Source organism: Aplidium turbinatum, chromosome 6, assembly GCF_918807975.1.
Source record: "Aplidium turbinatum chromosome 6, kaAplTurb1.1, whole genome shotgun sequence".
NCBI lineage: Eukaryota > Metazoa > Chordata > Ascidiacea > Aplousobranchia > Polyclinidae > Aplidium > Aplidium turbinatum.
The window spans coordinates 17,026,250-17,044,835 of record NC_137477.1 but is presented as its reverse complement, the minus strand read 5'-3'; the positions used below and the strand labels follow the sequence as shown (position 1 = coordinate 17,044,835).

General features: G+C 37.4%; 1 protein-coding gene across 1 annotated transcript; it reads right to left on the bottom strand.

Moving 5' to 3' along the window:
* Nucleotides 1-423: 423 nt before the first annotated feature.
* Nucleotides 424-17,069, bottom strand: LOC145772157 (uncharacterized). The gene is made up of 4 exons (XM_082584000.1): nucleotides 16,924-17,069; nucleotides 6,991-7,195; nucleotides 3,207-3,343; nucleotides 424-2,740 (listed from the first exon to the last, which is right to left on the bottom strand). Exons 1-4 carry the CDS (start codon nucleotides 16,991-16,993, stop codon nucleotides 2,496-2,498), a joined length of 657 nt encoding a protein of 218 aa, XP_082440126.1. The 5' UTR covers nucleotides 16,994-17,069; the 3' UTR covers nucleotides 424-2,495.
* Between the last annotated feature and the right edge of the window lie 1,517 nt (nucleotides 17,070-18,586).

The following is an 18,586-nucleotide window of genomic DNA, read 5'->3' as shown; positions in this document are numbered from 1 at the left end:
GATATGAAGACACTGCTCTGGTTGCAACAATTGGGAGATGTTACTTGAATTGCTGCCTCATAAGCAAGAAGAAGTTCGATAAATTGTCGCGTCACGGTTGAGTTGATGGGTGTTACCGCGTTCACTTCTCGCTTCAAGCCCTTATCCGACTTTCCACAGTAGAACTCATACTTGTTTTTCATAGGTTTTTGGGGCCAGGTAATATACTTTTATTAACGCATATTTGAAGATGTTTTCCCATGTAACATCGAGACTTCGAGAGACTACTGGAGAGCAGCCAGTGTTTGGTCTCATTGTCCAACACATGCAAATCTTCTGCATTATTGATGGAGCGGCGAAATGGTACCTATATTTTATAAACCGTACCTTTAACTGTTGCGTAGTTTAGGCTGTTACAAATGAACAAGCTGTTAGAACTTCGGAAAACCAAAAATTTATTTATTGTAACGACGAAGAAGCACCAAAGCATATAAGAGCACAACTTCATATTATTAGAAAACGTAAAGACTGCATTGTTAAAAAAATCAGAACACGAACATTGAGTAACATCAAGTGGAAATGACCATATACGGTGAAAAAAATGCACCAGTTAAAGAAATTGTAAAAAAAGCGACAGTTGTAGTTCCATGTGTGCGATTCGACGGAATAAAAAATATGAGTTCTTCAGCTGGCAAAATGCCCAACATTGCATGCATCGAATCGTACTTTCCCGAAAATGCAAGAAAATAAACTTTTATTGCAAACTATCCCGGTTGCCAAAGGAGGTTGTAAAAAGTGGTTTATCATGGCGGGTCCTGTCGTCTTTTCTAGGTACCTTCAGCAAATAAGGCCAGTCTGGTAATAAAACCCACTTGACGTATCTACTAAATTTAAATAACACAAAATTTTATTGTGATTGTTTTTGAAAGTTTGATTGAAGTAAAATCGATTAGTGAAGTAGAGTTGACCAACTTTCAGTAGTTTTATAAATACCAGTATAAATCTGATACGATAAAGAGAGTAAAATTTCCTAGGTTTTAATTTTTTTTAATTATAGATTTTCCTAGTGGAGGATGTTTTATTAGACTCTGGAGGGTTGTGATACATTGTCAGTCATTATAAGCGTGGAAAACTTGCACATTCATGTTGCATTATTTTTGGTGCAGTACTGAAGCTAGTTTATATGGTGGGCCTTATTGGGCCACCGTATTTGGTGGTCTCAAATATGGTGGGCCTTATTGCCAACGTATGTAGGTAATAAGGCCAGAATGCTCCTTTTTCTGTATTTCTATAAATGGAATTGTAATAAATGAAGTTCAAATTCAAATATTTGGTAGATACCTACCAGCAATATATTCCTACTAAGTATGAACCACAATTATCAAAGCTCTTGTGAAATATGAGCAATCAAAGTAAGGCGGGCCTTATTAGCTGAAGGTTTAGTTAATTCCAAGGGCGTTTATTCATCAGCGTCAAGTATTTTTAGGGTTTCTTGGCTGCATACTTTAAGCTTTTTTTAACCAAAGACTGTGATGTGGCCTAAAACGATGACTTCTTAAAAGATTACAAAATAAAAGCATAGACTGTAAAACTTCGCCAGTTCACGCCAGTTGGTCACCAAAAAGTTGGTTGGATAAATTCGCAACAATCAAAATTTTCAGAAAAAAAATTAGAGCAAAGTTACAAAGAACAACAAATCTTTGATAGTAATCAAAATAAGGTCAGTTGCATGTGTGTGGGGTCAAACATAAAACAAATTTCGAAAACCACAATTATTATGCATTGAAACATAATGCGACAATTATTTCTGTAACTTCTTCAACCATACATTTCACGTTCGACACAACCTTCATCTCTAGTTGGTCTCATAAAATGTGATGTTCATAAAACGCAATGCGAACGAAGGGTAAGCAAATGCATTGGTTTAGACAGAGTTCCCACTAACCAGCGACGAAAGCTAGACCGAAATATAACAGAAGTTAACAAAGAATGCAATATCATCTTCATTGGCTTTGCTTGGCAGGGAACCAAATCTTATGCTGATAACATAAATAAAAAAAAAACTAAAGTTCGTAAAAGTAAGTTACGGCACGTATGGCAATTGCTGGTTAATACAAATAAAAACCATTAATTTTTCAGACCGATCGCACCACAAAACGAGAGATGCACACACAGATATCATAAGTTCTAGATTAAACACGTGTAAAAAGTTTTGTAAATGTTAATGGAGCGTTGCAAAGCATTTGGTACAAGTCACGCCATTGCAAAACACAGTAAACTAATATACAATATATGTACAATAAACGATTTCAGAATTGTCTTTTCCATGCGTACGCCATTACTGCAAATCAGCGAACACTGCATCAAAGATACCACGGTCCACGGTATGGCGTCAAAGCAATAGCATTGCAAATCTGGAAAACTAGACGGAAAGTGACGTTGCAATATATTTAACTATTCACGTCAATGAAAGTAAACTGCAACAAGTGATTTCTTTGAGTGATCATCTACCCGGTTTAGAGACTGGACGCAGCTTGGTAAGAGGGCAACGAACTATCAACTGACTGATCTCTAGCGTCACTCGCCGGGGTAGACATCATGCTGATGTCATCATATTTCGGTGGCTCGTCGCTGAACACTGGAGATGCTTTGCTTCGGGGGTTGTAATGAATTAATGATACCCCTTCGTTGTTGATGGTGATTTGGACGTGGGAGTCATGGCTTCGGGGGCCAATCGGTACTGAAACAACTGTGCGTTGACCTGGAAAGCAAATGTAAATAAACTGGTGGTTAAATTTCTCGCTAGTTAGTCGTTAACATGCCGCACCGCACAGAAACTGGAATTTTGTAACAGATTGAAAAGACTCAGCTGAGTGTCATTGTTAATGTTTAACATTGTATTCATCTTGAAAATGAAATATCTTCTGACAGGTGTCAAGAAGTGTGAGAATAAATTCCTTTGCATTATATTCATCTTGGAATTTTTATTGTGTGAAGAATACATATGCCTTTATCACAGTTAGAAACCCAACTACAGTCTGCACTCTACAGCTCGAAATATTATCTAGCTTCTCAGGTGATTGAATAACCAGTTCTAGTTTATCAAATAATCAGCATATCCCCAAATACCTCGTCCAGGTCACCGCTACAGTTCCACGGCTTGGAAAAGTGCTCACCCTAGCGTATGAAGAATCAGGCTACAAGAAAAAAGTAGAAAACTATCTCACCTTGTCGCTGCGAAACAACAGGAGCGACGTAGCCATTGTTGGCAGATGTTTGCATCTTGCAGCAATAATAAAAAGCAACACCGCATCCCACCAGCAGCAATACCACTGCAATCACTATACCAACAGTCACTGCCACCCTAGAAAAATAACACAATTTTATAAATTACTACGACAGTAGATGTACGCTGCAAATGACGCCAAACATTTATGTTTGATTACGATATTTCACTTATTCATAGGCGCCGACTTTTCAAAAAACCTTGGGAGGCGAGAAAGGTGATGACGTCATAACCAATAACGCTATTTTACTCGAAGTAGTCTTTAATTAAGCTTACTGTCTTTTTTATGACACCTAGGTCGCAAACCGAATTTATTAGAACCGCTGCTTGAAACGATTAGTTTTACGCATGCAGTACGCCTAGTCGTAAAAATTTTGATATTGTTAGCTCATAATTGGAACAGTTGGAAAACAAGCCGATTCATTTCCTTTTTGTGCAAGTGAATAACAACGATCAAGACAGTGAAGTTATCGAAATAAAACGCAAAAAAATCATGATCTCCAGCAGAGTGGAAACCCGCTATCAGTTTTATTAACCTCGTTTCGCTCGTTTTTCTAATTAATTACCTTCAAAGCGTTAACAACTGTTTTTTATCGAAAGTCTTTATAGTCTGTTATCGAATACCGTTATACTCGAGCACAGGTCGAGATGTTCGCAAGTAGTTTTCACCTCAAAAAGACAGGTTCAACTTGTACACGGGACAAGCTGTTGACTCCAGCTCGGCAATTTTCAAAATGAACGCATTTTTGCTGCAGCAAAATCAATGCCAATGGTTTTGAAGTTTTGAATACGATTATTTGCAGTCTGTGTTTGCAGTGATGCAAACTTAATTTTCAAATTTAATGATTTCTTGTCAATTCTAAACTTTATGCACTTGTTGAGCAATATGCAAAGCTCACGAGAAAAAAACAGCAGAAAGAGCTGTTTTAAGAGATCAATTTTTTTATTTTTGCTTGTACGATATAATCGTTGTTATTACGTAACATTCCATGATCGTTGAAGTCGATGCCAAACTTTTGTAGCGACCGCATAAAACAATGATGTTAGGTTGGCTAGGTGATTATAGCGGTAAGAGACGTCGTTAATGCAGGCAATATCTACGACCAAAAGCATTAAACACCTTTTCTTTTGTCGGTTTTCGATTTAATTCTCACACATTGCGAACAAAACAATGCGTTCTGTTGAATCATAATTGATCTCACAGCGGGAAGACCTCGTTGAAAATAGCGCGTCTAATTTAGCTGGTTTACTTAATATTGCCGTGAATAGTTACGTGACTACTCCAGCAGCGTAAGTTACTCTACGATCTACTTTGAAATTTTCTCACCGTATGTCAATGCCAATACTTAGATGAACCATCGAATGGTAGTGTCGGGATACGCTATCCGACTTATACACGGGAGAAGGAAATATCACCGATTTTCAGCTCAAAAGTACGAGTTCGACTTATACACGAGATCGACCTTTACTCGAGTATATACGGTAGTGCAGAAGTGTATATTGATGAGTGTATGAAATGTATATATTTTTACAATATATGCATCAATACAGTGCTTATTGAAGCAAAACACGGATGACAGTTTTAAAAAATGTATTTTTTCTTTAAGCTGTATTCACTTAATTGTTCGTTGTGTCGTAGTTTCAACTCGATAAAATTTGCTAAAATCGATTTCATGTTTGAAGTCACAAAAAATCTAACAGACGTTTGGATAACTCGTGAAATGAGAATAAATATTCAACCTCGCATTCGCTTTTTTGCTACCGCGCGTTTTGATGTTGAAGTTGCTCCTCACGCGCGGAAGATGAGCAGTGTGTGACTGTGAGCATGCGTGCCGTGCGCATCGCAGTAGTAATTCACGTTCCAGAGAAAGCCATGCGATCAGTTGCTGTTTCGCGAGCAAAAGCAACGTAGGCTGCTTTTCGCTTTCGGCATTCTGTCCGTTTAAATGATCTAAATCTCTTTTCGAAGTATTTTATCTTTGAAACACCACTTTGTAAAGCCATTTTGTTGCCCCTCAACCATAAATTTATGGGGGGCGCCGCCCCCGGCCCCCCGGAAGTCGGCGCGTATGCACTTATTGCAATCATCATTAAGATTCTTCCTCTCGTCGAAGATTGGAGGCAATGAAGCGCCAAGTTTCTCTGTTGTGACATTTTTGTATTGCAGTTTTGTAACTAAGTGATGGTTAGTCTTTAACACCACTTCTCAAAATTCTTGGTGATCTGCCCTTATTTGGTTTTCCGTTCAGTTTTTTTTTATTCAAAGGCAAAACCAATTTAGTCCAGGAAAGATCCTCACAGGTACACATCGAATAAGCGTTGTTTTTTTTTTGTCGTATCCAGGCTTGCACCCGGTGATTGAAGATTTAAATAAAGTGGACGGGAAAGCAAGGAAGCCAATCTTCGTGACATTGTGTCCAAAATATTTCAATTTTCTTGTTTTAATTGTTTGGAAAACTTCTGTGTTGGTTTGTACATTTAATTAGTATATACATCTTAGTTTGTGATTTTTCTATGAAATTTTAAGCATTCTTCTATAAATCCACATGTCAAATGCCTTAAGTCGTTTTAGTATTTGTGATGACAATAAAGCATTCCATAATTCTCTACTTCTACTACTGTCGTATCCAGGCTTAGACCTGGTGGATGAAGATTTAGATTTAAAGTGGACGGGAAGGCAAGGAAGCCAATCTTGGTGTCCACCTTCAAGCATGCCTTAAAGTGTCCTGCCAAAGACACAGCCGCATGCTCTTAAGCGGTATCGAACCGGTGCCCTTTCGAGTGCTGTTTTAGGGCTGTCACCACTCGCCTATGCAGCCGGCAAATTTCGCATAATTCGCTTTCTAGTGTTGATGTTATCCGAGTTGTTAACGTATTTTGGAACTTTACAAAGTTGTTCTTTTGCTGTTTCTATTCGTCTCAATATTTCAGTATCGCTTCTGCCATTTTCAATTATTGTGTGTCTCAGATAAAAAGATTGATATGAAAATTTGTTGCAATAATAGACTCGATTAAGATGCAGTGCAAACACAAAGTGGGCTTTCAGCGCAGTAACCGGTGCAAAACAGCACATAGTATACGTTCGGCGATACAGCGTCCACTCAGCAGTTTCCACTTTTGAACTACTTCCAATGCAAAATCAAGATGCGAATAAAGTCTGTAAATAATAATGCAAAACACAAGAACACAACCTTAGCAAAAGAGAACATGCTTAATGTTTAGCACCACGTTGCTGCAAGTTAACAACTTTCTCACAAGCACATCAGCATTACAACGAACATCAACAAACGGAGAAGAAACAATCACAAAATGATAAATGAAGATAGCAAACGAAGACAATAAGGAAAAAGATCAAAGGCACTTAAGGTAAGCGCAATCCCAGCAGATAATTTTGTATCACAAACGTAATAACATTCTCCTGTATTTGGGCTAGTGAAAGTATTTTTTTATCATTTGGTACCCTATATACTGTTGTCTGCTAGTGCCGACAAGACGCTAATAAAAAACGTCAGTTTGTCATTACTAGAGAGTACAAGGCATACAAAAAAAAGGGCAGGTAACTCGATAGCGGTATGGTCTTCTATTCTTCCTGCGGTCCTTTGTCTTGCTTAATGATTCGCAGCGACACAGTAGGCTATGTTATTACAATGGATGAAAATGAAAGTTTGATTAGTGAAAACTCATGATTTGGAAAATGTAGGTAGAACATAAAATGCTTTACCAACCCATATGTCTCAGCAGGTACATTGGTTCCTTTGTTTATTTGATTGGGTGGCTCATTTGGAGAGGATATATTTCCTACAACTTCGGTCATGATGTCACGCAGTTTGCAACAAGTGCGCTTTCCGTCAATCAAGCAGCAAGCTAACTCAGCATCATCATCTTGCGGCAATCGTTTGTCACAACGGAAAAAGTTGCAGGAACTTGTTTCTGAAGATGTTAAGAGTTGTTATAGGCCAGTGGTCTCCAAACTTTTAAGAAGCGACCCCAATTTCAAAGAAAATGAAATCAGCATTTACATGCGACCCTATTTTCATTTCCGATACGGAGAAAAATATTTTAAGTAATGCTAAAACTAAGTAAAAATAATACGAGTAAGTAATAAGTATGCACAATTACAGAGACATGTGGCTACACAAAAGTATTCCAAAATAATTGTATTAAGAAGTTTCAATTATAGACCGAGAGCCTACGACAGAAGATTTCACCCCATAAGGTACAAAAGGTTTGACCCCTTGAAGTTACTGGGGTCAACCATGTCACTCACAAAAAGTATGGAAGATTGACCGCACCGGGTGGATCTGGACCCTAGAGCCCCCTAAAAAGCCCAAAAAGGGGGTTAATTTCACCCCATAAGGTACATGGACCAAACTTGGTGAAAACGAAGTTCTATGTCAGGACATCACAAAAATATCAAATCTAACAATATTTTCGAGTGGAAAGGTGATGTAAGACTCCCCCCAAAGTGACCCCCCAAGGGGTTAATTTCACCCCATAAGGTACATGGACCAAAGTTGGTCAAAACGAAGTCTTATGTCAGGACATCACAAAAATATCAAATCTAACAATATTTTCGGGTGGAAAGGTGATGTAAGATGCCTTCAAAGTGACTTCCCTTAATGTGACCCCCTCGGAAGGTTTATTCCACCCCATAAGGTACATGGACCAAACTTGGTCAAAATGAAGTCTTATGTCAGGACATCACAAAAATATCAAATCTAACAATATTTTCGGGTGGAAAGGTGATGTAAGATGCCTTCAAAGTGACTTCCCTTAATGTGACCCCCTCGGAAGGTTTATTCCACCCCATAAGGTACATGGACCAAACTTGGTCAAAATGAAGTCTTATGTCAGGACATCACAAAAATATCAAATCTAACAATATTTTCGGGTGGAAAGGTGGTGTAAGATGACTTCAAAGTGACTTTCCTTAATGTGACCCCCTCGGAAGGTGTATTTCACCCCATAAAGTACATGGACCAAACTTGGTCAAAACGAAGTCTTATGTCAGGACATCACAAAAATATCAAATCTAACAATATTTTCGGATGGAAAGATGATGTAAGATGTCATCAAAGTGACCCCCAGAGGGTTTATTTCACCATAGAGTACATGGACCAAACGTGGTCAAAACGAAGTCTTCTAGGGCACCACAAAATATCAAATCTAACAATACTCTCAGTTGGAAAGGTGATAAAAGACCTACCCAAAAGTGAATCTCCTCCTATAGTTTAATTTACTTCATCCCTTTCTCGAACCAACCTTGGTGTAACGAAAGTGCTATGCCAGGACAGTACGAATGGATTAAATTTAAAAATATTTTTATATAGGTTTTGATGAAATACATTCACAAGCTGTCCCATGATGCATGAAATGGAACTATAGGGTCATTCCAGCTCAATTCACCCAGTGCTGTTAACACCACCATCACCGATTTTCCTCAAATTTGGTTTATGGTTAGGTTTTGGGCAAAAACGCATAAATTTTAAATTTTATTAAAATCCGGCCAGTGGTTTTGGAGATATGGGCCTGTGAAATTTCGTATTTTGGGGGAAAATTGGGGTACCCGGCTTATTTCAAAATGCCATTTCTCAGCAACCACTGGGTGTATTTTAATGAAATTGGTGTCATTTTGCAGGAAATTGGTCAAGGATTTCATTTCTGTGGTTAATTTTCAAAAATAAGCATGTTTGGGGGTAATGACCATTTGACCTTTGCTTTGACCTTGATTTTGACCCTGTGGATCACGTGATACAAAAAACTTGTTCACATGAAAAATATTCCTTGATACCATCTCTATAACATATGAAAAAATGGGAGAGGTAATATTTTTAGTTTAGCCATAGTTTTCATTCAAAGAGGACGATATCTGTGAAATTTTCATAAAATTCGGTTAGCTTAAACCTTATATTGTAGAATAATTCTTGCTGCTCTTGCAACAACAGTGTACCAGCTTCATTTTTAATATGAGAAATTGATTTCGCCATACTGTTATAGCATGGTCAGTCTGATAAGGTATATCGTTATCCATAGGCGCCGAGTTTTCAAAATAGCTGGGCGGGCGAACACATACTGTCACGTCATTAAGGTTATTTTGTGCGTTTTACAAAAGGGCGATTTTGCTAGGTTGTTGGGCTAGCCTAGTTTTACATTTAAGTCTATGTCTCCTCTAACACGATTTGGAAACAAGTAATAAATATAATTGGTACGCAACAACGTCTGGTCCTGGTAATTCAGTTCCGCATATTTTTTGTGATTGGTATGTGGGGGTTGCGGGACGAAACTTGCGAGTTTAATATCAGTGACGTAACAAACGCAACTGTGATGATTGAGACGACAAATTTAGAGCATTTTGGCAGCAGAGTTAATTGATAACGTCGTTTGGGAGAAAATTACTCCTTTGAAGAACAATGCTACAGTTTTTACACCGATTTAACGTCTGGCGATGTTAAAACGATGTAAAAGCAGTGAAAATTGCGGTCAGACTTTTGCCGCAAATGAAATTCCTCACAGGTTTGCGCAATTTACTTGATTTATAGCACTGGGCTACCAGTAGCAGAGTGGAGACAAACGGCGCGGCTGGACACTTTTGCTCCTTTAACGGCGAATCAACGTTGTTTGACGTTGCATGAATGTAACAATGGCAATAATTGACAAAAACTAATCGCTTAATTAGTAGGTCTAGTAGGGCTCAACAAACAAGGAATTCAATTTTTCAATGTCAAGCCTGACCGGATTTTGATACTTGCAAAGAAAAATTGAAAAAAAGATTCTCGTTGGCAAAGACAATAAAAGGAACACTAAAATTCCATAGATTTGTTCCGATTTCTGAAACAAAGTTATTCGCGTACAAACTCAGTGCTCAAAAAAATCTGCCTGAAATAGTGTCAATGATATGAAGACCTTGCACTTGAAGCATTGAATGAACCTATCAACATCGCAAAACAGACATATGTGTGCTGACTGCTGTATATATGATTATGAACCGTGGATAGATTTGGTGAAAGACATTTCTGATGAGTTTGGAGACTATCATGTAAACTTTATGCATCTTCATGGTCCAGCCAGAATCTTCTACTGGCCTTCCTCTGCTGATAAATGCTGGATCGATATTAATAACATTGTTTGTATCATTGAAACTCCTTCCATGATTGCATCTGGAAGATGTTACATTATTTCCAAAAACGATACAATTAAACTTCACAGGTTGTGTAAAAACTGGTCAGCTCAGTGATTGCTGTCTATGGAAAACTTTCAGAACCTAACATTTTGTCTGTTGTGTCTTGACTAAACTGTGTCATTTAACTCATTTTTATGCAGTATTAATTGGGAGCGTTTATGAATTACATCATCAGAATTTGAGATATTTTACCCCCTCCCCCATTTGCCAATGTTATAAGCTTATTTTACAAAAAAACAAACACCCCTCATCATCATTTTGGACCCATTCTTTCTGTTGATGCAATGTGCATATCGTTCCATTTGTACATACCATATACTATTTTTGAAGGTGATTTTAAGAAAATTTGTTGAAAAATCATGAGACATGCAAACTTTGAGTAAAAACTATGGCTAAAATAGAAATATTACCTCTCCCATTTTTTCATATGTTATAGAGATAGCGCCAAAGAATATTTTTCATGTAGACAAGTTTTTTGTATCACGTGATCCACAGGGTCAAAATCAAGGTCAAAGCAAAGGTTAAAAGGTCATTACCCCCAAACATGCTTATTTTTGAAAATTAACCACAGAAATGAAATCCTTGACCAATTTCCTGCAAAATGACACCAATTTCATTAAAATACACCCAGTGGTTGCTGAGAAATGGCATTTTGAAATAAGCCGGGTACCCCAATTTTCCCCCAAAATACGAAATTTCACAGGCCCATATCTCCAAAACCACTGGCCGGATTTTGATAAAATTTGAAATTCATGCTTTTTTACCCAGAACTCACACACAAACCAAATTTGAGGAAAATTGGAGATGGTGGTGTTAAAAATGTCATTTTTTTTGGGTGATTTGATGTGGAATGACCCTATAGCCTACTTTACAAAAAGTTTTTGTATAAATCATATTAAGTCAATCGAAAAAAGGCAACAGGACATGACAATACATGGCTTTGTAACACCAAAAACAGAAAGTACGTAAGAAGCATATAGGCTACAGTAGCCAGAAAATTGATCCAAGATCTTGATACCACCACTAAATGTGGACTTAATCGAACAACTGACTATCCAAATCAAAACGTTTCGAAATGAATCATTTGGAACGTTAATTTAGGCAGTAATGAACATTTTCCAGCTGCTACAATAAATAACCCAATAAACCCAATGTAGTAAATTTTTGTTTAATGCCATTTGCTTCATGTCTCCAATCAGTTATTGTAACTGTTCATTCATAAACAGAGATTGTTTGTGTAAATGTAAACGGTAACTCAATTGGTTAGCGCGTCACTTCTGGAACGAAGAAGCTTCAAGATCAATAGCGGCGCTGGTTCGACTCTCGGGGTGTGCGCTTGAGCAACGCACGTTAAGGGCTGCTCTCCATTCAGCGGCATCTAATGGATGGAATAATTCCTCGACAACAAGCCTTCAACAATCGGAAACTTCACTCTGTCAATCTCGGTGACCGGGCCTGCGCCAGTGATTCAAAGCCTCTACAAGTATGCGAAACTGCCAGGATTAAGCTCTGCAAGAAGCTTTCCCAGTCCGAGGATAAAGATTCAATCAATCAATCAATCACTGGTGTCGCTTTTACTTTCTTCGTCTTATTCTTCAGATTCATACAATTCTCCTGTTATATACAGAGAAATAAAGACTGTACGAAACAATTGCTATTATGCACTACAGATATGCGTAACATACAATAGTAATTTTATTATCTTTTACAGACGTCTATTTTTCTTCGAATAATGCAACATTGCAACTTACTATTAACTGGAAAAAGTTCAACATTTATTTGTTATTTAGTGCACCCAGGCATTTTTCTCAAGATTGCAGAAACTATTGGTTATAGGTTCCTAAAACGAAACTTTACAGCCAGTTATTGGCTAATGTTTACAGTAAGAAAGTAAACGACTGATAGACCAGGAGAAAGTTTTATATTTATAAAGGGTAACCCAAGCGACATCCAATGCTGTTTACCTTCTTCTTGACTTTCCTGGATGAGATCAGATTCCACGCAGAGACATCTAAAGATGCTTTATACCTTTACCTTCAAACCACACCACTTTATAAGAACCTCCTTCTTCTTTCCAGCCATACTCTAGCAGCAACGTTGCTGCTTGTTCACTTCTAGTTGAAGATAACCACCATCTTGTGATGAGATGTGTGCGCCTTGTCTTCTGGAGAAGTACTCGTAAACAAAGTGGTAGAGTACTACTATCTACAGTAGCTTCTGGTATGCATGATATCCTTTCATTTTCTTTTTTGGGTTTGTAGCCGTCTAAAAACATTTGTAAACGGACTTCGTTGACATAATTAATTTTCTTGTTTTTGTACATGTTACACACAAAGTTCTCTATGGCGATGATAGTGTCTTCACTAATTTCTTTGTCGTGTCCGAGTTGGCTAAAAGCTGCCTGCGCTTTGTGGTTTCCTTGGAGTAATTTCAGCGGCCGCACTTTCCCTTTCCTGCTAAATGACGAGGTGTAATCAGAATCTGTAAAGGCATGATATGCAGGTAAACACTTGCAAATCGTCACTCCAAGTGCGGTAGGCCTATGCAGCTGGTTGATGTTGATGTACCGCTGCGTGTTATTGCTTTGCAAGCCAGCTTCTATCCATATCTTTAATGAAGGATCAAAAGTTCCATAGCAACCTAAGCCAATTACAAGACAGTCAGTGTCAGACGTGCGGATAACCACATTGCTTGGGGCTGGTACATCGCAGACAGCTTGCTTTATCTCTGTATATAACAGGAGAATTGTATGAATCTGAAGAATAAGATGAAGAAAGTGAAAGCGACAGCAGTGACAATGAAGAATAAAGAAACGACCGTTTACATTTACACGAACAATCTCTGTTTATGAATGAACAGTTACGATAACTGATTGGAGACATGAAGCAAATGGCATTAAATAAAAATTTACTGCATTGGGTTTATTAGGTTATTTATTGTAGCAGCTGGAAAATGTTCATTACTGCCTAAATTAACGTTCCAAATGATTCATTTCGAAACGTTTTGATTTGGATAGTCAGTTGTTCGATTAAGTCCACATTTAGTGGTGGTATCAAGATCTTGGATCAATTTTCTGGCTACTGTAGCCTATATGCTTCTTGTGTACTTTCTGTTTTTGGTGTTACAAAGCCATGTATTGTCATGTCCTGTTGCCTTTTTTCGATTGACTTAATATGATTTATACAAAAACTTTTTGTAAAGTAGGCTATAGTTCCATTTCATGCATCATGGGACAGCTTGTGAATGCATTTCATCAAAACCTATATAAAAATATTTTTAAATTTAATCCATTCGTACTGTCCTGGCATAGCACTTTCGTTACACCAAGGTTGGTTCGAGAAAGGGATGAAGTAAATTAAACTATAGGAGGAGATTCACTTTTGGGTAGGTCTTTTATCACCTTTCCAACTGAGAGTATTGTTAGATTTGATATTTTGTGGTGCCCTAGAAGACTTCGTTTTGACCACGTTTGGTCCATGTACTCTATGGTGAAATAAACCCTCTGGGGGTCACTTTGATGACATCTTACATCACCTTTCCACCCGAAAATATTGTTAGATTTGATATTTTTGTGATGTCCTGACATAAGACTTTGTTTTGACCAAGTTTGGTCCATGTACTTTATGGGGTGGAATAAACCTTCCGAGGGGGTCACATTAAGGGAAGTCACTTTGAAGGCATCTTACATCACCTTTCCACCCGAAAATATTGTTAGATTTGATATTTTTGTGATGTCCTGACATAAGACTTCGTTTTGACCAACTTTGGTCCATGTACCTTATGGGGTGAAATTAACCCCCTGGGGGGTCACTTTGGGGGGAGTCTTACATCACCTTTCCACTCGAAAATATTGTTAGATTTGATATTTTTGTGATGTCCTGACATAGAACTTCGTTTTCACCAAGTTTGGTCCATGTACCTTATGGGGTGAAATTAACCCCCTTTTTGGGCTTTTTAGGGGGCTCTAGGGTCCAGATCCACCCGGTGCGGTCAATCTTCCATACTTTTTGTGAGTGACATGGTTGACCCCAGTAACTTCAAGGGGTCAAACCTTTTGTACCTTATGGGGTGAAATCTTCTGTCGTAGGCTCCCAGACTATTAGCACACTGTCGAAACTATTTGGTTTTTGAATATTGCACCATAATGGTTTAATTGTGACACGAGGTAGCAAGCTGTAATTCACAACACCGGCAAAAGTTGTGAACTAGAACAAAAAGTATCAGTCATTTTTTGGTAATAAATTGAATATGGTGAGTTATGGCGACCTCAGGAAAAGTTAAGGTGACCCCACTTGGGGTCACGACCCAGAGGTTGGAGACCACTGTTACAGACAGTCGCTCTATATGCATTTATTTGATAAATAAAACGATCAAACTAGTGCTACTTTTTATTTACTTTGGAGCACCAGAGTAGTTTCTGTTTCTCTATTCTCAAGGAGTCAAGCTATTCTCAAGGAGTCAATCGCTAATTCTCAAGTAGTCAATCACATCGCTATTCTCAAGGAGTCAAGTTGAACTACTGTATTAAAAATATTCTTGTTCTATGGGTTCACCGTAATCTTTCAAGATATATATTATATAACTTGTTTGATGGCAGATCAGCTCAGCGTTGTAGTGTCATCACATAGTTTCAATCAAGCAGCGTACAATTTACTTCTTTAGAATATTTCTAGGCTACATTTGTCATCGTGCATAGAAATGGAAAGAGTAAGAATTGGTGCTGTTGTCTACTAGTAATGCAAAATTTTACGACAGTAGTTTTACACCAGAAACAATCAACTTTGGACAGAAACCTAATACATTTGTTACCCTGTTTTGCACTTTTCTTAGGCTTTACAGTCACATACAGATACAATGTCTTGATATCCCATTGTTGCCCAAGGCAGGAAAATGTATTGGAAAACCAATCAAGCTAATTATATATATCACTTGGCAATACTTGGCCACTTTCTATGTTGTAAGTGTAATAAATGGTTTTGTTTTTGAATCTTTATTCTCGGACTGACAAAGCCTTGATAGGTTATTCTTGTAGACCAGGGGTTCCCAACCTTTTTTGCTGTTCGCACCCCTTTGTCAGTTCAGAGCATTCTTCGTACCGCCAAAAAAAATTTAATTAAATTATTCAGGTGTATTACTGTATATTACTAAATTTAATTGCTTTTATAGCTCAATTAAACATTAAACCGATCTTTCACACAAAAATGCAAAAATTACCAAATTGAATAAAATGTCAGTTATTTTGTTTGTCACTTCTCAGTAAGATATTTGTTGCTGCTTCATTGATAAAATTCGCTCAAACGATGGTTCAATTTTAGTCAAGGCAACACGTAAATCATCTTCCAGTTGCAGACAATTTCTCTACTTATTCTTGATAAACATCATGGTCGAAAAGCCACTTTCACAGTAATAAGTTGTTGAGAAGAGAATTAACACTATCATGGCTTCCATAGCAAGACTTGGGAAAGATTCATAGCAACACACCAAAAATCTTCTAACTTTGATTTGTCTAATAGCAGTTTCAATGTTTGGCAGCTTCATTTCGATGATGTTCTTCAAATTATCCTCATCCGACATTTTTGTTCAATCAAAAAAGAAATAGATTTATAATCTAATCCGGACATAATTCAATTCACTAGCAAAAAGTAACTATCGAAAGAATTAACCAGCATTTTTAAATGGGAAATAATTTCATTTTTGACATTTTGCAGCAAAGAGTTATTTGCAATTTGATCAAGACAAGGAAAATTAGTAAGGTTTCCATTTTCAGCAGCAGTAAGTAAAAAAACACACTGTTCTGAGACAATGAGGCTTCTTAGCCTACTAAATAACAACAACTATTTGTAGATATTTGTTTTTTTTCAAAGCAAAGACCGTAATGACATAATATCATTTATATACAATTCCAAAATAAAATTGTATTGTGAAATCTGTTTGAAAAGCTGCTCTGTGGCCCAAGGATCTTCGTACCCCTTGATGTTTAATCTCGTACCCCCAAGGGGTACGAGTACCCCCGGTTGGGAACCCCTGTTGTAGACTGTGGAGACTCTTAGGGCCGGTTACTAAGATCAACAGAGCGAAGTTTTCTGATTGTTGAAGTGTTGCCGAGGAATTATTCCATTCACTAGGTGCCGCTGAATGGAGAGCAATCCTGAAATGCATTGCTCAAGCGCACACTCCGAGTCGAACCAGTGCCGCATGATCTTGAGCCGGGCATGTAACCACCGAGCTGACAGGGCGCAATATAATATAACATATAACATATAATATAACATAAGTAAATGAACTTATGGAAGTCACTCCAATGTTCATCAATGGTCTGTTCACACATTTATGGTCTTTTGCACAAACAAACATATATATACCTTAACTAACAAATTGTGACGTAAAAGTACAACACAAATTTTACTTTTTATATACGAAGTCCAGTAAAATCTTATATTAACAATTTAACATAATACAACTCAAAGTATCTTTTCACCTGCTGTAATTGATGATTCTGCAAGTAAACAAAATGAAAAGAAGCAAATCACTGAAATCTTCACATCCATTGCAATGGGTTAAAATATCTTCCACATTATGATGTACAATTTAATTATATATATATATATGTTTTAAATACCACACAATCAACTCTATAAGTAAAAATTGTATCATATAGTGAATAAGCAATGCCATTCCATCCTAGACATGAATGTAAAACATTTTGTATATATTAAAACAATGAAAACTATCAATACTACAAAAAAGTGCTCAATGCTAAGCAAAAAAGCAAAGCAGAGCAAGTTAAATCAAATATAGTTATTACTATTTGAAGCCTTTACAAATTGTTTCACCTAACGGATCATCAGAAGGTCTGCAAAAACATGCAAAACAAGTAATGAATCGATAATACCTGAAAAGATAATCAGAAAGTACAGGTTTAAAGGTTTCTTTTGCAAATTAAATTACAGTTGTAATATTCTATATCTTTTCAGGAATTATCGATTCATTACTTGTTTTGCATGTTTTTGCAGACCTTCTGATGATCCGTTAGGTGAAACAATTTGTAAAGGCTTCAGATAGTAATAACTATATTTGATTTTGTATATATTATATATATATATAACAAAAAGCTACAAGGATTGGACCATAGTGAACAATTGTTATTTTTTCTGCACAAGAGATGTTCCTGTAACAAAAAATAGAAGTGTGAAGAAGGGGTGTTCTTCCCGGCAGAAGTATTACTAGTATATATAGTACGGTATATATAGCATATATAGTATATATGGTATATCAGGCCTCGAAATTCCGGCGGTCATGGCGGACATGACCTCCGGAATGACCTCGAATGTCTGCCGAAGCCGACTCATTGGTCGGTCATAAATGACCGCCGCAAAATTCTTGACAAAAATAGAGCTAATGCAGCAAAAATATATTTTAAATTTGAATTGTTACAATTGTTTGTTTAACGCGAACAAATACGGAGCTGAAACAATAATAGTACAGGCAATTGCTTTAAAGATCACATCAGAGTGGCGTAGTTAACGAGCTGATGGTAAAAGTAGCCATTTTTACATCATTTCAACGCCTTGCAATTTTGCCTTGAAATAAAGTTGTCTGAACTTTTCGGCAGGATACAGTATGTGTTCTAATTTTAACAATGAGGATTATTGCGTAACGTTGATCGTTTGTTAAAAAGAAACGTCACAGAGAAGCAAGTTTCAGCTGGGTTCCGCACGTGCTTTGGCAAATGTGGCGACCTTATTCACGCTGATACTGATAGAAATAGAATTTCTGCACATAAGGGAAGGTGTTAGACTAACACTATTGTGTTAGTTAGTTAACACTAACACTATTGAGGGCTAACACTATTGAGTCACTAATGCGCATTTGTTTGGACAGTCCTGACATGGAGATTTACGACCCCGCGTCGGCAGATATCGCTTGGCACAACGATTCTATAACGCGAAAACCACCGAATAAATGATCGGAGTTGCTTTTGTAATAAAGAAATTTGGATTGTTTTTTTCAATTGTGTTTATTGCGTCATTACACGACTGTCATTAACGCACTGATTTATTTGCACGCAAAAAATATGTCCGGTTGAGATATCAAATGTCCGCTGAAAGGGCCAGTCCGGTAGGACATGCTTGACCGCCGGA